The following is a 23,794-nucleotide window of genomic DNA, read 5'->3' on the forward strand; positions in this document are numbered from 1 at the left end:
CGTGTAAATAAACTGCTTGCTTGTGCACTCTACTTTTGGTCTTGCCCATCCTATTGGTTGTCTCACCCTCGCAGACCTTACCAGTAAGCCACACGTAAAACCCAAAATCCTCTTCATGGGGTTTAACATCTTCACAATCCTACTGAAATATCCTACGTTTTATGTTAGATTGTGCACATGACCATAAGCAGAAAGATCACCAGGGGCAAAATATAAGTTAACTTAAATTTCAGAAAACCAAAATATATAGCCTTCTGCCCATCCCTAGTATTTCACATACATCCTGAATATTTACAGTTCTATTACTGTAGAAATCTATGTTAAATTTAGGGGTGGCGTCTAAGTAGAGGTATCTAACAACTTGTGTAGAGCAGAGAGCTCCATACCAGGTGTCTGGTTAAACTGCAGGAACAGCCAATCAGATCACCTCCTCTCCTTCCCTTTAAGAGATGTAAAAGCACTGACAGCAGTACTGTAATATTCTCCTAACAGGGTAAGATCACGGCTTTTCTACAAAACAGAATTTTTATTTTATGACTAGATAAAAACTGCCCAGTCTATTATTTAAAGGGTTGAATGATCCTCTACTTACATGAAACATATTTATTTTCATATATATTAAACATATATATTATAGATTACAACTGTAATAATTACGAAGAACAAATTATTATTTTCATTATTATTTAGAAGAATAAATGAATAAAATAAAATGTAAATGAATAATTAAAACTTTTAATAAATAACATTAGATAAACTAAAAACATATATTTCAAATAGCACTATAATTCATCATGTAGCCTAAAATAGTCAAGAAACAAATGTTTTCAGCAAACAGCAGAGTTGAGTTTTAATCACTTTAATAATACAGGGTTCAGTGATGTGTGTCGTGTGTGCAGCCCCAGCATCAGGCAACACAGCACTTGGTGCACAGCTGCTCTGCTTGCCAATAGCGCAACGCACACAAAATGACTGAATTAAGGAGTGTCTGCAGGCTTTGTATGGGCTTCATATTCAGAATGTGCTCTGTGTTATTGAAGACCAGTTCAGACAGATTACCTTATGCTGGGATCAGACTACAGGAGTTCAGCTCAATATGACATGATTTTGTTGCAGTTGACAAATTTGCAGCAACGGGCCCGAATATGAGCGTCGGATATGATGAACGTAACTTGTCATCATATCCAACACTTAAAGTGTGACATAATCAAAGAGCCATGTGGCGTCTGGGACTCCCCACAACACCCCGATGAAAAGTCCAGCATGTCGAAAATGTTTGTATTTTTCTGCTTAATTTGACATCACCTACAACACATTCCTTCACATTAACCAATAGGAGGTCAGAGTGCTGTCTGGCGCGCAGATGAAAACACCGCGAAGAGAAAGATGGGAGCTGCTGTTGCAGTTATCAGGCAGAACAACAAAACAGAGGAAACATTCGTTCAGCTGTGCCTTCTGCCCTTCTGAAGTTTCCTCCAGGGGGCGCTACGACGAGTAGTAAAGAAGTTGACGAGTCCAGAAAGATAAATGTTGGAGAGAAACAGCGACACAGCGTCTGTTTACGTACAGCAGACCACTAGCTAGCTACATTTAACGTTCTTGATATGTCGACACATTCGTTACCTCAAGTTCTCTCTGAAGGACAGACAGACCACACTGTCCTCTTCATGACACCAAGGAGTCCACAATCAGTTTTTTCCTTCTTTTCTTTTTTCTTCTCTTTTTTCTTTTGAGAACACAAAATCGGCAGCATCACACGACCTATGAACTTGCGCAAGAACGTGAACGATGACTGGTTTGTGTCAAACTTGTAGTGTTGCCAGTTTCCTGACCAAGACACGGCACAAATTTATGACACTACGTTTGCCTAATCTGACACAGTGACCATCGTGAAAGACATTGTGTCGTCTGATCTCAGCATTATTCTCTCCTGAATACATGACTTCTGGAAAAAAAAATCTTCATCTTCATCTTCTACTTTCCACCTGTATCTTCCTTTTTGTCTCTGCAGTTAGTGATATGCTGGCGATATACAGTACGACCAAACTTAGGATGGCACACAAAAGAGCCCCAGATCTGTTTCCACTAAGAATCTGCTTTAGTCTTCCCCTCCTTCTGCTTTCTCTCTCATAAATACGGCTCCCTGCTCACCTGTTGTCCTTCTGTGTCCGTGCATACCCAGCCTGGGTGCAGCGCAGTGCAGAGGACTTCATTTCCCTTTAGCTCCAGAGCAGCACACACTGTCTGCCTGAAAGACAGAGGCAGATCCACAGTCACTTAAGCCTTCAGAAACATGTTCCATGCAGTCAGGGACTGGTTTAGTAATTCTGGGGCCCCAGGCAAAAGACAGGAACTGGGCCCCTGGATACACCTTTCTAAATTAGATGAAACCGTCTACACTGCAAATAATAAGTCGATACTTCTAATATTTCTCATTTTTAGATTGTTGTCAGAATATTATAAGATTATTTAACATATTTCTAAGCATTTTGCTTAGTTTTTATTAAGGGAGTTTTTCCATTGTATTGGAAGAAATTCTGCTTGTTCTAAGAAATAATGCTGGAAATAATCAAGATGGTCTGTTAATATAGTGAGACAATTTAGTGCAGAGTAATGCAGAAGTAAAGTACTGACTAAAGAAAGTACTTTTAAAAAACATAAGTAAAATAATCCCACTGCAATTTGAGAAAAGTAACTGGTAACTTGAATAATGAATTCCTTGTTTAGTAATGACCCCAACACTGCAGCTGTACTAAAATGAACGGCAGCATTATGTACAGCCTGCTCAGCCTGTGCTGCAGGGCCATAACTAGGATAAAAGATTTAATGAGGCCTGTTTGCTGAAAAGTAACCATCATACAGTGAATAACACCAACTACACCTACTGTCATATTCAGTTTTAGGGATTTTTTTAATTAAATCATTGCTCCTTGTTTACCCATCCATAATTGTTATGCACTTTCTCCTTTCATTTGTTCCTTACCCATCCCTCCGTTCTTCCATAATCTGCTATTACTGTTCCATATACTAATTTACCCTCCAGTTACCCTGCAGCTACTGGAACTAAAGCACCTAGCAATGTTATGAGTGGCCCAAATAACAGAAAACAAAATATGGAGTTTGCATTTACAAGCATAATCTGTTAATTACTCTCATAAACTCTCACATTTTTATTCTAGTGTTGTTGTTATGTGTGCTGCATACCTGAACATCTCAAAAGGCCAAAGTCAAAGAGTCACAGCTCATCAGATATAAACATAATAAATCTTCTCTCCCCCTTTAACTAGTAGGAGTGTGATACTGTGTCGGAGCCTCTGAGTATGCTAAGCTAGCTGCTACACCACTATCAGAACAGCGCTGCTTCCATGTTAAATCTCATGAGTGGAGATGAGGACACTTTTTTTGTCCTTATAGGCAGCGATAGTTACAGCCATGCTGAGCAGCTCTGTGTTCTGTCTGAAACAAAGTTAGCTTTGGGAGTGCAAAGACTTTTCTTTTCCTCATATTTTTGCGTTTCTCTGCTGCACTTGGATGATTTTTCTTATTTTCCATCCTGACACCCAGAAAATCACATTGAAGAACCTTTTCTCCATAATGTAGATTTTCATAGTAGTCTGCCTTTATGCATTTGTGTCATCAAATGACAGCATGGAATAGTCCATTACAGCTATTACTGGGGGGGGAGGGGGGGGGGTGCATTGAAATGAATAACATTTGAGAATTAATATATATTTCAGAACAGGTTTTTACCTGGAAATTGGAACTCTTCCATGTCCAGCCATTCACACTTAGTCTTTGAAGTTAATCCTTAAACTGACTTGAAACACAACAGAAAAAAACAGACGCAAGAACATCAGAATAACGTATGTTAAGTGTAGCCTACTATAGACACAAAGCTGTAAATGTCTCTGATGTAAAGAGGGTCTTAGGCTGGGCTTTTGTGGTGGCACTACTCCAGTGACATGTTCACCTCTTCAGCAATGATGATCTGTACAGGACAGAAAATGTGACTATATTAATATTAGCAATAACACAGCACATTCTGCAAAATACGAAACTGAAAGACAACGATAACACTTTATATGCAGTTCTTTATGGGGGCTGTTTTTGACATACAGAGCTAAAGATACTGTGGTCTGCTGATGTAAAATAAATCAAGAGAACAGGAAACAACGCTTTTGTCGCTGTTCAAATACACAACAAACAGAATGACTGGCTCTGTTTCCAAAGTAATGTCTTCTTCAGAGTTTTAGACAATAACTCAGTTTAGTGTGGATGTATTCAAACACTCTCAGACTGACTGTGGCCTTTAGCCTGTGATACTGATACTCTCTAGTTTGAGCTTTACAGGGATGTGAACACTATCAGCTCCTCTCTGTACTGCTGAAATCAGACGGCGGCGCTCGCGCTTAACAGTGCTGGGTAGTCGCTAAGCAACAACTGCAGGGCCTCAGCAGACAAACCAGCTAACTTTAGCCTAGCTTAGCTAACGCTGGTGATTTTCCTGTCAGACTGACCCGGAGATGAATTAGCTGAGTATGAGTGCAGAGCTCAGCTCAGACTGCCTGGTTGAGACACTCATTACTGCTCTCCTTTAATGCAGGGTTTAGGGTCCCCGTGTAGCGGGTAGCGGTCCTCATTCCACCCGCGGAGTCTTCGGTCTTCAGAGCTGAAATCTCAGTCAGCGGCACAGAGCACCATCATCTCAGAGCAGAGAGTAAGACAGACTCTCTGAAGAGATTTCCGTACAAACACGATTGTGAGCCGAGTGAGAACGACTTACAGCCAACGAACCACTGAGCATGTGAATGTATAAATTCATAACCACTGCTAGCTGCAGATAATGCCTAAAACAAAGGTAATACGATTGATAAACTTTTAAAAACGTGATCTCATTCCTTATTATTATGCCTTACTAAGTCATGGCCACGCATTAGGATCTCGTTCCCATGCGTTAACAAGGCGTGGCCATGCATTATTTATTATTTTTATTCATACGAGATGTCACCAGCGGGGCTCCGTAGATTTCCGTACAAATGTGATTGATAAGCTTTTAAAGCCTGGTGGGTCGGTAACGCGGTGAGTACTGCGCGTTTAACGGCTCCTAACGGTCGCGCTTCTTTAAACAGTCAAACCGAACGCTTGGAGAAAGCGCGTGCTGCTGCACTAAACCTCCAGGGGGCGGAGTCAGACTGCTCAGCTCCTCCTCTGCTGTGTTTTAATTGGTCAAAAACTCCGCCAGTCACTTTAATTCTCTTCCTTGCTTTTTGAATCTCAGCACAAAACTATAGCCTAAAATACAGTTTAAAGCAGTTTGTGGAGCTCAGCTCAAATTAAATTATGATAAAGTTCTCCAGATTAATATAAACATTAATAATGCTCGTTTCAAAAAATGCTTAAAAGTCAGAGAGCTGAACTCCGGTGTTTCAGTAATATACATTTAATAATTGATTTATTGGATTTAGTGTATTTCAGTCCTGGAAGTTCATATCATGACCAATTTTTATTTTGAAGTGTAACATTTGCTTTAGTTTTTAGTTATTTACATTTATGGATGTGACATTTCCACAGATAATAAACAAGGATGATTAAGGATCAATCAAAGTTTATGATACATTCGTTTTCTTTGATGCTACAAATGCAGTTCTGTTTCTGTGCACTGCTAAGTTCACACTCACGTTAGTTTATTTCCAGGGATTTATCAGAACTGAAAGCAGTGTAAGAGCGTGAAAAGTGAACCTGTGAAACAGACTTTAGTCAGTGAACCAGTTCGTAGAGGAGCTGGACGTCCCGCGCTTAAAGAGGAGTCCTGGTAGAACACAGTTCACCGTCCAAGCTCGCAAAGTAGATGACTTTTTCTATATTATAGCTCAGTCTGTTCTGACTGACTGCGACTGTGAACCGAGTGAGAACGACTTACAGCCGACTGTTACAGCCGGGCCGGAGTCGCTGGCTGTCTGGGTATAAACAACACAGGCTCGCTTTGCTCTGCTTTAAGTTTAGCTCAGCTTAGCCGCTTTTCTCGCACATCTGACAGAAATCTTCCCCAAAGTAGGACAGTTTCTGGTAAAATGTCTGTCAGCGTTCCCGCTGGAGTGATTATAAATGTAAACAAGTCCATTCGCCTCTAAATTATGGATGTTGTTCTTAAATCTCTGTCTTTGTCTGTCCGTTAGCTACTCACTTTATACAGCCTCCACTCAAAGTTGTGAACAGACTCTGTTTAAATGCTGTAAAAAGTGCGTCAAAGTCTGTTATTATAAGTTCGGACGGTTTATTATAAGTTTCCCGTTCCACCTTAATAGTCCAGCAGTTCTGACGCCTGGAGCGCCAGAATGTAACTGCTGCACAATTTAAGGTGGAACGGGAAAATTCGAACAAGAAGCTGCCGAATATCTGACTTCAGCTTCATATCACCAAATAATTAGAGTGGGTGATGATAAATGATTGTCTTATTCCCCATTTTGAAAGCATTTGATGCGCTAAATGTAACTAAAGCCCAGCAGTGAGGAGCTGAACGTCTCCCTTCTCTGCTATCACTGAAGACGCGCTGGGTCGCCTGCAGAGCAGCGCTAGTAGGTTGTTAATGAACTGATGTAATTTGGGGGTTGTCTCATTTCGTAGGGCAAGTCAAACCACTACCCCTTGTAACTCAGTCCCAGGGGGTTAGGGTGACACTCGAAAACAAGTTGTAGGGGTAAAAAGAAGAAATGGGATTGGGCCGAAGTGTTGGGGCTACATGACTCTCCAAATGGAGGTTTTTCAGAGGCTTCAAACAGAGAGTTATGAGAAAAAAAGAAAAACCGGCAAAGAAACCCACAAATATGAGAATTTTCTCTGTTAAAATTATGAAAAACACTGTATTATCTTAGTTTAATGTCGTTTCAGTGTATTATGGTCCTTTTCTTCATAACAAGCTAATAGTAAGCTAATGTCTCAGTAGCTAGCTAAGCTAACTTTCCCGTTCCAACAGTTACATTCTGGCGCCTCAGGAGTCGGAACTGCTGCACCATTTAAGGTGGAACAGGAAAATTCGAACAGGAAGTTGGTGAATATCTGACTTCAGCTTCACATCACTGAAGAATCAGGGGTGGGTGATAATAAATAATTAAAGGGGCTGAACTTTACCCTCCTCTGCTGTCACTGCCGGCTGGCAGGGTCACCTACAGAGCAGCGCTAGTAGCTGTTAATGAAGTGATGCTCTTTTTATTTGAGGGTCCCATTTCAGAGGGAAGATTTCAACCACTACCCTGTAACTCAGTTCCAGGGGGCAACACTCAAAAACAAGGGGTGAAAATAAGAAATGGGACAGGGCCTAAATGTAAATACTTTATGGACCACAGGCCAAAAAACATTTGCTGGCCAGTCTCTCTATAAGACCCATACCTTTTCCAAACTACTACTACTAATAATGATATACAGACAGTGATGAAGCTTAACTGTAATACAAGAAATTATGAGTAATTTAAAATGATGCAGATGATATTCAGTTACATTGCCCTGTCACTCAAGCCTGCTTCTGAGCATATCTGTGAACATGCAGCCTAATAATCTGTTAATAATCCGAGTAATAGCTCAATCAGAATATAATACGTCCATGTAAACACCTCAATCTGAATAGTCTAGTCTGATTGAGGCCATTTGGAATACAGTTTCTATCCAACTGATCGAGGTGGGTAATCCTGTAAATAATCCGTTAAATAGAAGAATAATATCCGTGTAAACGCCTGTATCTGATTACATTCCCTATCGGAAAGTTTACGTCCGTTCTGATCATGTTCGTCACGTCATAGTGAGAGTTTATACCGTTCAACATGGCGGAGCAGAAACTGGTCTGCAGAGGAGACGAAGTTTATGCTCTGATCTTTAAAAGACGGCGGTGGGACGGACGTCCAGCTTATGTGTCTCAGAACACGACGTCTTCCTCTCGGCCTTCTTTAATAAGGACATGTGAAGGACGTTTTCCTGAGTCTGACATCATTTTAAAGCAATTAAAAACACAAGCGCTGCTCACTGCTGCTCGTCTCACTCTGACTGGACTCACGTGATGCTGGTTGTCATGGTAACGTCTACACTACACTGGTTCTCTACGCATGCGTGTAATCTTGAATCTGATTACTTGTAGTGAGCATGTAAACAGAGATTTTCATCAGATTGTTGAGTAGGGTGAGAATAAACACCTCAGTCTGGAACGAATTCAATGAGATTGGCGGATCATTGCATGTAAACACAGACACTGTCAGTACATTAAGGGGCTCTGACTGTTAAGACTCGTATGCCTTAAAATAGTGTAAAACTATTAAAATATGAAACATAAACCAAACGGGAATGTTTTGTTTATTATAAAACGTGACAAATATGCAGAATTCCTCTATTTTTAGGCCACCGTTGTCACATTATAATGTCATGTGGTTGCAGTGGAGTCAGTCCTACGGAAAATAAGACAATCAAAAAGTATTTCTCTTGGCTAATGTTGCTCTGTAGCTAAAGCTGGAAAGCCTGAATGATTTATTAGAGTTAAATGAGACGTTTAGCTCACTGTTCCTCACTCAGTGGACGAGAGAGACCCACCATTTGATGTGGCGACAAAAATGTCAGTCTATTGGTAAAAGGATTTGTCTGTTTTTAATGATAAATAAAGTATTTTGCTTGGTTTATACAATATATTTGTATGGTTGTGTACATGTACACCATACTGAGGCCTGTATGTCTGAACAGTCAGGGTTCCCTTTAAAAACACTCAGTAGTGCAGTGTGTAAAAAGCTTTTTTTTAATTGTGGTGCTGCTTTATCTGTGCTGACTTATCAGATATCAGAAAAAATAAATATGGTGACACATTGTGTATCGAGTCTGTAGGTCAGTTCTGTTCTCTCTTTCTCTCTTCTCTCTCTCCTCTCCTGGTCAGTACTGATGGTGTGTGTGTGTGTGTGTGTGTGTGTGTCTGTAGGTCAGTCATGCAGTCCTGCAGTTCTGCTCTCTGTATCCTGATCTTACTGATCTCTACATTCACTACTGGTAAGAACTGCACTGTCACTCCTTTATCATCTTATTAAAGATTTGACTTTAATCTTTGTTTTGTAACTAGATTTTCTGGGTAAACTGGACTGGGCTGCACTGGGTCTGTGTGAGTTTATACTTAAGTTTGTGTGTAAAGTCTTTACTGAGTCCTCAGTTAAACTAATTAGTTTCAAACTGTCCTTTTACTAAATCTGGTTGCGCCACAGATCAGTAAGTCGTGTCTTAACCAGTACCAACTAACTGATACGCAAGTCGCTTTAACACGACAATAACATGATCAGAACCAATCAGTCAACCTGCTGCCATGGAAACACAGCAGCAGCTGTTCTGACTTTTTCAGTGGTAAAAATATCCAGTGTAGAAGAGAACGATGTGTACGAGTTAAACTGAATAAAGCTGATGATCTACAGCTGCTGTCTGATTATTCTTTAATATTTCACTGATAAACCAATATGCAGCTTTTTAAACGCCGGTTTCTGGATAACTGACCCAGCAGCAGATCAGTTTAGCCGTTTGGGCTGCTGAGTCTCACTGAGCTGGAGCTGTGGGTGTTCAGCTTCATGAGTTTAAACCAGGCTGATGATTAGAGCTGAGAGGAAGATCAGTGTATAGTGTTTACAGCTTTTAGCTTAGTCAGCCAAAAAAGTCCTGTTTTGGGTTTCTGGTTTCTGATGGTTTCCCCAACACTTACACCTGCTGAGGGGGTGTAAATGCTCAGTAGCTACTGAGCTCAGCGTTAAACTAGTTTGTGGTGCAGCTCGTTCTGATTTAGTAAAGCACAAACCTGAACTTAGTAAACACATTACAACTAGCCTACGTTTGAACTTGCGCACAGCTGGTGCAGCCGCCACTGGTACTGGACCTTCAGGAGGAATTTTAATGTCCCTGAACACATTTATCAGTTTGGTAATTTCTCTTTCAGGGTCTGAATCAGGTGATACAGTGAAGGTGAATCTTCATGACTCTGCTACTCTGTCCTGCTCTGAGAGATGTTCTGGTTTGGTCAGATGGACTGAGTTCAGTGAATCCACTGATACTCTGGCTGAGTGTGATCAGACTTCATGTAGATCAGTGAAGGAGGGATATCAGATGATCCATGATCAGTACCTGAAGGGAGATTTTTCCCTCATCATCACTGACGCTGATTTCACTAAGAGAGGCTGGTACACGTTTCAGTGTGGTGGTAGAGATCGCTGTGATGTGAATCTTCAGATTCAGCGTAAGTGTCCATCTGTTTTCTTCACTGATTGTTACTGATAGAAACTCCAGTAGTTCAGGTTCTGTGTTTTATATCTGATTTGTATTTGATAAAGTTCCTGATTGTTTTTCTCCTCAGCCTTGAACAGTACAGTTCAGATAAAACCTGGTGACTCTCTGGTGCTGAGGTTGGACATATCAGATCCAGTGGAGGTGATTTATAACAGCACAGGAGCAGCTGGACCATCCAGTGGTCAGATCTGTACAGTGGATGGACCTTCACTACAGTGTAAACCTGAATACACACAGAGATCATCACTTACATCTGGGCTTGAGCTGAGAGCAGTGACTCCATCTGATAGTGGAGTTTATACTGTAATGGACAAGAAGAATGAAGAGGTCATTCATATCTACACAGTGATAATCGAAGGTATGATTTAGTGTGATTTTTACAGCTTGATCACTGTTTTACTGAGAGGGTTCTACTGGTGCTGGTATAAGAGAGGCAGCAGTAGTTATTAGTTAGGTGGAACTAAATTTAGGAAAGTAATGTTTGTTTTTGTCAGTAATTTACATTTCCAATCAGAAATCACTGTTCAGGAAAACGCTGGTCAGTGTTTCCTCTACAGTTTGTTCAGGCTGGGTGGTTGAACCTTTGAAGCTGTCAGTGAAATACATGTGCTTTACAGCTCATACTGGGCCTAAGAACAGTTCACATGTGTTTCTATAGATGTATAAAATTAGTGTTAATCGTTCTTTAAACGAGCACTAAACACTGTTTGGATGGTTAAGTCTATCAGAAAGCCCAATAGATCTGCTCTTGATTAGTAAGGCTTGGAGATTGCTTTAGGAAGCTGTTTGTTATGTCTGCAAGCATCCAGAAGGGGGAGCTCTTGATGGTGTTAATAGTTGATCAAACAGTAACATGAAACACTGCGACTGAGTTTCTGATCTTTGATTATCGTCTGTTCAGGGGTGCAACATCATATTTCAACTGGAAATTGTTAGGTGGTTTCTATGGTAACATCTGTCGCAGTTGGTAGGGATTTTCTCGGATGTTGCTGGGTGGTTGCTACAGTATGCCAGGTGGTTGTACCCAGTTGTTGCTGTGGTACCCAGGCGGTTGCTAGGGTGTTGTTACATGGTTGCTGTGATGTTCCAGGGTGTTGCTAGGTGGTTGCAGTGGTATCCCAGATGGTTGCTAGGGTATATCTAACTGGTTGCTCTGGTAACTGATGGCCACGTGTTGCTAGGTGGTTGCTGTGGTGTGCCAAGTGTTTGCTATGGTGTTGCTAAGCGGTTGCTATGATATCTTAGGTGGTTGCTATGATGCCCCAGGTGGTTTCGAGGATGTTACTAAACAGTTGTTATGGTAACTCACATGGAGGCTAGGATGTTGCTGGGGTATTTATATCATAGTGACATAAAAGGGGTGCACAAACTTTTTTCACATTGTTCCTCAATTCATTCAGATGGGAAAAATTAATAAATCAACAATAAATGTAGGAAAACTGTTCGATCAAAAAGTACATCATTCCCCATCAGACCAGTCATTCTCAAAACTGCAGGATGGATTAGAAAATCTTGTAGAAAATGAAGCGAAAGAAAATGATGAATATACAGTCGGATATCAGTAGTTTTTGTTTAGGGATAAAAAAATCCTGTGATTAAAGCCGACTGTGACTAGACGATAGAGGACTAGAGCCGAATGCTACTTCTCTGGTATCATCCTCACTGTATCACACACTGATCTTATAGCAGTGATTGGATCTGAATTTGGTGCAGTTACATTTGAAAATTGACTGAGAACTTTTTCCTCAACAGAAATGAGAGCCTAACATAATGTCTGTATATATACCTCATGTCTGTTCATCATCCAAGCTGGATGGCTTGTGAGTTTGACCAGATCTTGTAGTATGTTAGGTTCTCTATGTAGCTCAGCCTCTCCAGTGCTTCATATTCATTAAACCATTTAAAGCATATCAGTCATTACAATGACATCACAGTGCAGGACTCATTTTCATTTAGTGAAATATAACTTCAATAATACTCTCCCCATCATTATTATTAGTGTTTCAAAATGGGCATAATTCACAATGTTGTTCATTATTGCTTCATAAAGGAGATGCTAATCTATCCAGAGGATGATTAATCAGATCCTAAATCAGTGGTTTCTGCTGAACTGTGTTTATCTTCAGTTTGAGGTCTTGTATTGTGATGATGTTTTTGTCAAGTGATGATTCTGAAGCACAGAGACAGATTGATGAGCCTCGGTTCCGCCTCAGTGCTGTATCTGGTACGCTTTACACTTCAGCCTATAGAGATCCTCCTGTACTGATTACACTGGGACTCAGAATGAGCTGCAGTAGAGCTGGATTATTACAGAGTGTGAACTGTGTTTGTATCAGGAATCTGACGGTGTGTATAAAGTGATCTGCCATGTTCTGTGTTTTTGTTTTGTAGATGACCAGCCCTGCAGAGACCAGAGAGCCGCTGTGCTGGTGTGGCTGTCTGTCCTCTCCCTCACTGTGTGTGGGGTATTATTGTTGGTGATTGTGTGGCTGTGGAGAAAAATTCAGCTGCTCCAGAAGAGATGTGAAGGCAATGGAATCAGTAACCATAAGCCTGTAAGCCCCACTAATGAGCAGTAACAGAGGAGAGATCATTCCCAGTCTCTGTTTCTCTTTTGTTCGCTCCCTTTTTCTTCGTTGTGTCTGTGGCTACATATCCAGTTCTGTCTGAACGATGTGAAAGGCAGGGTAGTAGCAGCTCTGTTTGGCCTCCCCTTTCTGTTCAATCCAAAACTGAACGCCTGGTATAAAGTCTCTGACGCTGTTGTTGCTGCTGTTGCGTTAAAAGACAGAACAGAATCGCAGTTACAGCAGGATGATGCATATCAGGCTGATACATGTTGGCTGGCTACATAAACGATTAATCAACAGAAAAAGATGAGTTAGTTCAGTTTCAGTTCAGATCAGTTTAATCGAGTCTACTTAAGATGAGGATTTATTTAACTTTTATTTGAAATCCACAACTGATTGACAGGCAGGGTTGGGGTAGTTACTGAAAAATTAGTAGTTAGCTGCTTTCCCAAGATTTGTAGCAGCTACAATTTAGCTACTTTTCCAGAATAAGTAGTGGCTACTTTTTGAAAAGTAGTGTTCCAGAAAGAAACATACAACTGAAAAGCTGTAAATATACAAATCACTGTAAATCGCTGTAAAAAAAATCACTAAAAAGTGAGTTTAAGTGTTACCAACAGTTAAACTTACACAACCAAAGGTGATCTCCAACACAATTTAGACTAAATAACTAAATTTACTACTAGAGCTCTTAGGTACAAAAATGTGTAGTCCTTATAAAAAGTAGCGCAATACTTAGCTCCTCCCCCATCCTTGTTGACGGGTTCATTTGCATTCGGTGTTGTAGACAAACACGCCCCTCAAAGGGCGAACAACTCGCGAAGCTGAAATCGAAGGAAGTGGGGGCGAATTCTGCATCCCATGACCTTATTACAAAAACTATTATTAATCTCCATCAGATTATTAATCTGTTAGATTATTAATCTCCATCAGATTATTAATCTCCATCAGATTATTAATCTCCATTATTTATTAGTTCATAATTGGTGAAAGTTGAGATGTTGTATGTTTTTACTTTGTAATGCAGACTGAACTGAACTGTCCAGAGGATGATTAATCGACTGAACTGCTGAATTATCTCACACTGTGATACAGTTGTGGTGTTTCTATCAGGTGATGATTCTGAAGGACAGTCAGATTGATAAATCCTCTCAATTCCACCGTCTGAAATGTCTTAAGCTACATATATAAACTCACCACCTCCCGGTGAAATTCACCTTTCACATGAATAGTTTAGAGTTATAGGTCGTCTGCAGTTCAGCGCCAATCTTTACAGTATTTATTTATGTAGAACTGATGATTTCTGGTCCATTTCTGATCAGTTTGTTCCATTAATCAGTTACAGTTTTCTGCCCTTCCAGTCACTGAGCTCCACAATCCAGTCCAGGTCTTCTAAAGTCTCCTTTTTGTAGTGGAGGGGATCCTAAACAGCCTCCCGACACAACTAACCTCTTCAGCTCGTCTTGCTTTGCTGTGTTCTGTGTTTGTTTGCTCTATTATTCTTATTCATATTCTGACTGACATACTGGCTTAGTGAGAACATTGCTCTGTGTTATGACCCTGAGATTTAGCCCAGCCCCTCTTAACCTGGTTGCTTGGCCCAGTCCCATTTCTCGTTTTTGAGTGTCACCCTAAGCCCTTGGAACTGAGTTAGAAGGGGTAGTGGTTTGAAATCTTACCCTACGAAAAGAGACCCTCAAAAAAAAAAAAGCTTCATTATTCATTACCAGCGCTGCTCTGTAGGCGACCCTGCCAGTCTGCAGTGACAGCAGAGGAGGGTAAAGTTCAGCTCCTCACTGCTGGGCTTTAGTTACATTTGATCTTCAAAGAGGGGGGCAATTATTTATTATCACCCACCCCTAATTCTTCAGTGATATGAAGCTGAAGTCAGATATTCACCAGATTCTTTTTTCCATTCCACCTTAAATGGTGCAGCAGTTAGATTCTGGCGCTTCAGGCGTCAGAACTGCTGGACTATTTAAGGTGGAACGGGAAAGTTAGCTAGCTACCGAGACATTAGCATGCTATTAGCAATTTTCTAATGCTTGATATGAAAAAAACGACCATAATACACAAACGACATTAAACTAAGATAATAAGATGGTTATCGTAATTTTTTAACAGGGAAAATTCTCACATTTGTGTGTTTCTTTGGTCTCTTGTGCGCCATCTTTTTTTCTCATAACTCTCTGTTTGGAATCTCTGAAAAACCTCCGTTTGGAGGGTCATGTAGCCCCAACACTTCACCCCACCCCTAGACGTGAATGTGCAAAACAGAGGGCTAAGGGCTGAGTGGTAGGGGTGAGGGGTGAAATGGGATTGGGCCCTTGTATATTATTGTACATATGTAAATTAAAACTGGAAGGAGAAGCGGCTTAGTAGAAGAGAGTGTGTGTGTGTGTGTGTGTGTGTGTGTGTGTGTGTGTGTGTGTCAATTTAAAGTCATGAAAGTCATGTATGTAAAGGTCTTATGGAGAGGAATTTTGTACAGGCATATTTCAGTTGATCACTGTCTTTTTTTTTTTGCACTCTGCTATTGTGTCAGTATCACAGCAGAAGCAAGTCTTGATATAAAAAAGCTGTGTGAAGCTTATTTACAATGGAAAATGAAAATTTCAAATATTCACAGTATTACATTGAGTGTATTTCCTGCTTTTTAACACATGAGAGAGATCAGTTTAATCTAAACTAAACTGTAAACAAAACTGTAAATAGAAACCCAGAAAAAGCAGCTGTAGTTCACAGAGGCTTCCTGAAGACACAGTATACAGTATATTTATAGTTTCTTTCCAACACAAATATTGCAAAGCACTCAGTTCAGAGTGGACGCCGATGTGCACATATCCAGAATGAAGTGATTTCACTGCAGAATATTAAATTCAGCCAAATTATGAAGGAGTTCAGAGTGGATCAGAAATCTTTAGTTAAAACTGTCCACTAGAGGACAGCAGAGAGTCAAACACACTGAAAAAACTGTACAGTTTCATTTTAATATAATTATTTAAATAAAACAATAAATATAATCATGTTCCTGAACGGTTTGGGTTTCTTCAGTAGTTTAACTCAGTGCTGCTTAGGAATGTGGGCGTTTTCATTTTTACAGTCTGCTCAGGATCATTCAGAGTGTTTATACTGTTACTTTGTGCCTCTGGAAAGACGTGTTGGTCTCAGAAATCCTAATGCTGACCCTCAAGTGGATTATTAATGAGCATATTTATGCATTTTTCTATGCAAATCAGTCATATAAGGGAAAGCGCAGCCCAGTCTAATGCGTATCTGTACATATTTAGAAAGCAGCACTCGTCTGGTTTAAAGAACTGAGTTGTTTGAGTTGAACAGAATTGTGCTGAGTTGTGTTTCCACTGATTTAGCAGACATTTTAGTGACTGTTACAACTCGGCCCCCAGTCTGTTACGGGTAACCCTGACTACAATGGACGTACTAACACTGACACAGCTGTCTGCTTTCAACTGAATTGAACTGAAAACAAAGCTGTCTTTATTTGTAGCAGTGATGTGTACACTGACTGCTTATAACACTGCATTATAAACAATGTTCATTACAAAAATAATATGAATTTTATTAAACAATATGTAATAATATATAATCTTGCTCGTGTTTTTAAAGTGATTTATTGAAGAACAAGGCTGCGCTCTCTCTGTCCTGTCTCTGTTTTGCACATAGAAAAGTTTTCTGCCATGTTTATACTGTGTAAAAACTGCGCATGAGAAAAGTGTCCCTGGGGTGGCCCAATATTTTTGTGATGATTTATGTACAAAATAAAGCCTTTCAGTTTGTACTGTTTTAAATGTGAAGTCTGCTGGTCTTTATTTCATACATTTCACTCTAAAACTGTTCACATGTGGATCTTACAGCGATACTCACCCGATAGCAGCACACAGAAAGGGAAACGTTGCCATAGTGACAGCAACATTTTAGCTGTATCGATTATTTGAGGTTAAAAGATCAGGAAGACGCTCTGTTCTCTTTATTTTTTGTTGTAGAATACTAAAAAACAGGAAAGCAAGACTTTAATTAAGAGTTCAATTCAGAGTGTCAGAAGAGGAAAAGCACTAAATCTCTACTGAGCTGCGTCCCATCAGGTGAGTATATTAACTTTGTTCTTAGGACTACACCCCTGTTCTGTCCATCTAAAACCATCTAAAACTAGACTAAAACTAGACTAAAACTAGGCTGAGGAGGTGATACTGCACTCAGTGGACTAATGCAACAGCTAATGATGGGAAGAAGAAGCGATTGATTGATCATTTTCCTGATTCGAAGCCCTGAAGCTCTGAAAATAGAGAGCACAGCGACATCCGGTGGACTGCAGACATTACAGCAGACATATTCTCCAGACGGTGGAACAAGCACAGCGCCTCTCTGATATCATTCATAACTGATTCATAATTTCTGATATGTGCACGAGAACACGGTGTGTTTATTTTCATCTTCTTTATGTTGACCTCGTCGGTTGTAAGCCAATCATATCAGACCTCATGAGTTGTAAGCCAATCATATCAGACCTCTTGGGCTGTAAGCCAATCATATCAGACCTGGGGTCTCTGGTGGCTGTTTCTCTGAAAACTATGGTACCTGCTGAGGCTGTGACAGGGTTCTAGCTAAAGGCTCACTAAATAAACATTAGACCCTTAAAATCTGTGTCTCGAGCTCGGATTAAGGTCCTCCGTCTGAGATAACTAAGCTGAATCATTACTGAACATCACTAAACTGGAACAAACAGAATAAACTGTGTTTTCTCCGCGTATTAAACTCTGCGCTCTGTGCCGCTCTTCAGCTGCATCGCTGATACGCATGCGCACACGTTGCTGGGTAACAGACAAAAGCAGCCGAGCAGGAAAGCAAACGAAACTGAAAGTTGACTCTCCGTTTAAAGGGACTGATAATGAGATAATATCTGAGTAATAATCAGACTGATTTCTTTATTTTGTCACCTGTCGCGCTCGGACGACACTATAAGTCACCGTTTACTGTATTTGCTGTGTTTATAACCGTTAGTAACGGAAGGTATTACACAGTTTAGCTCGACACTCAGCTGGGCGAGACCAGCAGGGGTTCTGATGAGACCTGAGCGCGAGTTTACAGGCAGAGCTCCACATTAAACTGTAGGTGGGATATTTTCATGGACTAAATCACACGAAGAAGAGGTGAGCTTCTTGTTCAGATTCCCCGTTCCACCTTAAATGGCGCAGCAGGTCCATTCTGGTATACATAATAATGTTACTGAGAGCTGTAATTTACTGTTCATATTACATTCTTCACAAATCTGTTAACAGAACATCATATAGAATTAATCTTTGGCTATTTTCTGCTGTATTTTTAGCTATTTTCATTATTATATGTGGCTGTGAGATATTAACTCGCTATAACATCATTGTTACTGTAATACGTACAGACAATGTAGTAATGCTTCAGGCTATATTTAATGTTATATTTTACATAATATAATATATAATATAATAAATCAGTATATATAATGGATGACAATACATTTACAAATAACCAAACAAATCAATTTATTTTTTCAGTATAAAATCTTAATCTGGTCTCGGTCTTGACTCAGACTCGATTACCAAAAGTCTTGGTCTTGATTCAAAATCGATGTGTTCTGGTCTCTGTTTTGACTCTGATCTAGCAGTCTGGACTACAGACTTCTGTTCACAGTAACGTTACATTAATGCCAGTGTTGATCATAATGCAGCTTCATATCCCTCTTAGTTCCTCAATCTGTAGAGGTGCTGATGAACCTTCTTTAAGAGGCAGCTCTGCTTAAGGCCAGACAGGTGAACTGAGTTCAAATAAAAAACTGTTGGTCTCTCTTGTAAATCTGAATTTAATAAAAATAAAGTGTTACTAAACACAGACGAGGAGAGCGAGACCTTTACCTTTTCTCACTCCGTAGATTTTTAATATTCAATTTCTTCATTGTTTTCAATGGGGATTATTAACACTCCTTTTAATGATTTCATTGTTTTTATTTCATTCATTACATAAATATAAGGATGATCATTATGTTTGAATGTCTATTAAACCACCCTAACATCACTTACAGTATGACCCTGACAGATTCTACTATAGCTGCAGTTAACATGGACTACAGGCTGCAGATGCTTCAAAATCTTCAGATTCCATTAATCAAACACCGACTCTAAGTCTGATAATAATAATATTACAGGCTTAATGAACAATCACTGTACAGTACAAAGCAGGGTTGACAGTTTGTGGCAGGACTGACAGAGACTTTTCTACTCAGTGTAAAAGAAATGTGGGAATAGGTGTGAAATGTGGGAATAAGTGCAGAAATGTGGGAATGGGATTCACTGGAAAGGCAGGAATGCTGTTCTCGTGAATGTCCACTAGATGGCAGTATAACGCCATAAATGACAGGCATGATGGTCTAACACAGGGGTCACCAGTCTTCTCCTCAAAGGGCCGGTGTAGCTGCAGGTGTTCATTCCAAACAGGCTGGAGTTCACCTGATTGTACTTGTTTAATCAGCTGGTTGAGGTATTAACAGTTTACAGGGCTCATAAATAATAATAATGTAAGTGAATCAAATTAGAATTATGGATTTGCACATGCAGCCACACAGCTGATCACTGGATATAGTTTACTACAAACACTCACTGTAAACTGACTGTTAAATACTTTGTATTTTGTTTCACATTTTGTTTATTATTCCTTTAGTTTATTATGTACATATGATAGACACATTGTTTAGAGATCATATCATATCAATATCATAAGAGTAGTGTTAATGTAATATGTTAGAGTAAAGGCTGGAATGGTGGTTTATACTCCCTCTTTTAATTTCTGGGATTTAAATAGTTACGTATCCCCCAACTCACGTATTACCTACAGTGAGCAGAAAAAAAAGTGACATTGTTTACCTTTTTGACCATTTAATTATGTAGAAATTTTGAAAAATCTGTGGAATTCCCCTTTAAGTGCTCAATGTATGACAGACTCAAGACATATAGTAACTACTCTGTACAACAATGCTGATCAGAAAAGCATCTCTGAATGCACAACACATCTAACCGTGAGGTGGATGGGCTACAACAGTGGAAGACCATGGTCAGATTCTCCTCCTGTCAGCCAAGAATAGGAATCTGGGGCTGCAGTGGACACAGGCTCACTAAAACTGGACAGCTGAAGATTGGAAAAATGTGGCCTGGTCTGATGAATCTACATTTCTGTTCAAGAGTGAAGATGGTCAAGATTTGGCCTAAACAGCATGACTCCATGGACCCAACATGCCAGAGAGAGAGAGAGAGAGAGAGAGAGAGAGAGAGAGAGAGAGAGAGAGAGAGAGAGAGAGAGAGAGAGAGAGACTGTAAATGATCTCTCAGGCTTGTTCCTGGTTGTTATTGGGGGGTGACTCTCTGTTCTTCTCTGGTGGTCCATCATCGTAATAGAACATTTTAGAACCAGGACAAACGTCAGGAAGCAGCACTGTGAGTTATCAGTCACACTTCACTGTCCTGACCATTTCAGCTAAAGCTGTTCACTGAAGAAACACCAGGGAATCATGGGATAATTACACACTTTACTTCATACAGAGGAGTATAACAGTAATAAATAGCAGATAAATAAAAGCCATAAAAAGCTCTCATACCTTTAAAAACACTTCACACTCAGCACTTTCACAAAGACAGAATAAAACCCTGCAGGAACAGCAGCACCAGTGCATTCTGGAAACTGTGGTCCAGTTAAAGAGCTGTAATGCTGGATTCCTCCAGTTTAGGAGGGTTCATGATGACCAGCCCCCCCTAAAGTATTTATTGGGCCCCTCATATTTATATTATATTATTACTGAAACCCACGATTCACAGAGAGATCCAGTTTCTCAACCAGCTTCCCAACACATTCATCAACACGGACAGAAAGAAATGATGACCATTTATGTCCGGAAAGGCCTGCGGAGAGCCGCGGACCAAACTGCGGAGAACCGCGTTGCTTGAGCCACAGACCAAACTGCGGAGAGCTCGGAGGCGGAGCCAAATTTCTAGGACTGCGCTGTTCGGGGATCGAGCCTGACTATCTGCACTGCTGGCTGCCCGGAGTATTTATGCTGCATGAGGCTCGCGCTGTTCGGGGATCGGGCTCAAACTCCCGGAGGCTCGTGCTGTTCGGGGATCAGGCTCCGACCTCCAGAGCCTCACGTTGTTCGGGGATTGGGCTCAGACCTCTCGAGGTTCGCGTTGTTCAGAGATCGGGCTTAGACCTCCGGAGCCTCGCATTGTTCGGAGATCGGGCTTAGACCTCCGGAGCCTCGCATTGTTCGGAGATCGGGCTCAGATCTCGGGAGGCGAGCATTTTTCAGAGGTCGGGCTCAGACCTGAGAGATCCTGAAGAGTTCCTGAGGCTAGCGTTGTTCAGAGATCGGGCTCAGACCCCGGAAACCCGCGCTGCTGGAGGTGAAGACCAGAGATCTTGAAGAGCTCCTGTTCTGCAGGCACTCAAGACGAACCGCAGCTCATCCACACAAGAAGTGTCTGCACTGCTGGCTGGCCGGAGTATTTATTCTGCGCTGTCCAGGGATCAGGCTCAAACTCCCTGAGGTTCGAGCTGTTTGGGGATCAAGACTGACTCCCGGAGGCTTGTGCTGTTCGGAGATCGGGCTCAGACCTCCGGAGGTTCGCGTTGTTTGGGGATCTGGTTCACACCTCAGCAGGCTAGCGTTTTTCAGAGATTGGGCTCAGACCTGAGAGGTCCTGAGATGACTCAGCAGTGTTTTTGCAGCTGTAGAGCAGTTTGAGTGTAAAAGATGTGCTAACCTGCTTTAGAAGGGTGTGATGAGTTTTGAAAAAGTGAACTTGTCATGGACGATTGCTTCTGAGTGACTATAAATGATGGTAATAAAAAATAAAAAAAAAACAATAAAAAACTGACCACACACAGACAATCACAGATGTATTAACATGAGGCTTCAATAGAATTAAGAACAGCATAATCTGAAATCAACTGCCATCACCGTGGTACATCGAACACGATTGTGAAGCTATGAGCAGGAAGGAATCTCTGGGTTCCTCTTCAAGTGATGTTGCACACACTTCCAGGTAAGTTCAAGTGCTCTTAGTTGATCATCCAGTTAAAGACAGTATTTACAGCAGTACTGAAGGTTTAAAAACAACATTCATTCCTTTAGTGACTCTATCAGCTCCTCAGCTAAGGTCTTCAGTCACTCATGCTCACAGACTAAACATCAGTCTGAAGAACATAAATAAATAAATCGGAAACCCATTCACTTCACCGTGCTGGTGTACAGTTAGAGACTGAAGAACATCTGTAGATGTACAGTTTCATTCTCTAGACCTTCATCAATGGTCAGTTTCTGATCACAGAGCTGCTTTTAAAACACACAGTAATTTCAATCTCATGTGGTTTGTCCACTGAAAAGGACAGTGAAATAACTCTGCTATCACATTCTCAGTAAAGTCTCAATAAAGAAACATTGGAGCTGCTTCTGCTGAATGGAGCTCTTCAGCACCAGTTTGTGGAATATCAGTAAATGATCTTGGCAGTAAATGACTTTTTGGTATTTTTATGGCATCACTGTCTGACACTTTGGTGGCAAGTAGGTGTGCAGGTCCCTTTGGTTTCAGAGCTTGTCTAATAATGTCCTATAGACATATAAAAACACTGGGTGTTCTGGACTAGAACTCAGTAGCAGCCTTTAGAGTTAGTTTTAGATGTTTAGAGTTAGACAGAGACTAAAGTAAAGCTCAGTTTGGGCCGCTTACATTAAAGCTCTGTAGATGAAGAGCAGGCAGTGCTGGACTGTCCATATGGCTACACACAAACAGCCGCTCTCACACACAAGCGTTCCATTCATTTCCGTTTGTTCCACAAATTTTAAGACCCAAAAAGTCAGTAAAAGAAAATGTGCAGACTTTGCACAAAGTCCTGAAGATGATGTCACACATTTGCACCATACAAGACGAGTCTCTCTTAGCATGTGAGCCTTTATAGTGTCTCAGTAGAGCAGTTTTACAGTCCTCTGTCAGCTGAAGCTCCAACAGTTCAGAGATGCTGGACGGAGCGGAGTGGGCAGTCCTAGAGGACGCAGTGCCACACGTGACTTTTGTTCCCACTACATCATCACTTCCTCTAAAAGATCTGTTTCCTTGACTGTTTTTCACATTTCTCTTTTATCGACAAACCTACTTTTCCACTTCATCCACGAATAAAAAGTTCTGTGATATCTTCGTGTCATAAGGCACTTTGTGGATTTTCAGTCTTGTTTTGTATGCACCTTTTCAAAAGTCCATTAAAAGAGGATGGAGGAGAGAAAAGTGGAGGACTGACACAGAAAAAGGCAAAAAAGAGAGATACTGATTAGTGATGATCTCTCACAGTTTCAGGGTCATTAGTGGAGGGGGACAGTCTCACTTCTTCTGTGGTTACTGTTTCTGTTCACTGCTTTTAATCGTCATCTGAAGCTGCTTATTTTCTCTCCTCAGCCACACAGTCACCACCACTAACACCACAATCACAGCTGCAAGTGCAGTGACCACCAGTGCAAAAACCCACACTGGAACAGCAGCTCCTTTATCTGTGTCCAGATCTGGATGGTCATCTACAAAACAAACACACAGGTTTGTAATACAGTGAGTTTAACTAAACACCATCATTAAAGCTCAGCAGCAGATTCCTGCTCAGTGAACTCTGATTGGACAAACAGAGAACTATGGTTCAACAACATACCCTTTAATTCACTTCCACCTGCTGACCCCACGGTCACTGTGTAGATGTGAATGGCCTCTTCATTCTTTTTGTCCATTACAGTATAAACTCCACTGTCAGGTGGAGTCACTCCTTTCAGCTCAAGAACAGCTGATACTCTCTGTGTGTATTCAGGTTTACACTGTAGTGATCGCCCATCCACTGTACAGATCTGACCACTGGATGGT

General features: G+C 40.8%; 1 protein-coding gene across 1 annotated transcript; it reads left to right on the forward strand.

Moving 5' to 3' along the window:
• The first annotated feature begins 8,885 nt into the window (after window positions 1-8,885).
• On the forward strand, window positions 8,886-14,558 carry LOC118803954. Its single transcript, XM_036564504.1, has 4 exons — window positions 8,886-9,015; window positions 9,941-10,237; window positions 10,355-10,645; window positions 12,679-14,558. Exons 1-4 carry the CDS (start codon window positions 8,955-8,957, stop codon window positions 12,864-12,866), a joined length of 837 nt encoding a protein of 278 aa, XP_036420397.1. The 5' UTR covers window positions 8,886-8,954; the 3' UTR covers window positions 12,867-14,558.
• The last annotated feature ends 9,236 nt before the right edge of the window (window positions 14,559-23,794 follow it).

The sequence above is a fragment of the Colossoma macropomum genome, unplaced genomic scaffold, assembly GCF_904425465.1.
Source record: "Colossoma macropomum unplaced genomic scaffold, Colossoma_macropomum, whole genome shotgun sequence".
NCBI lineage: Eukaryota > Metazoa > Chordata > Actinopteri > Characiformes > Serrasalmidae > Colossoma > Colossoma macropomum.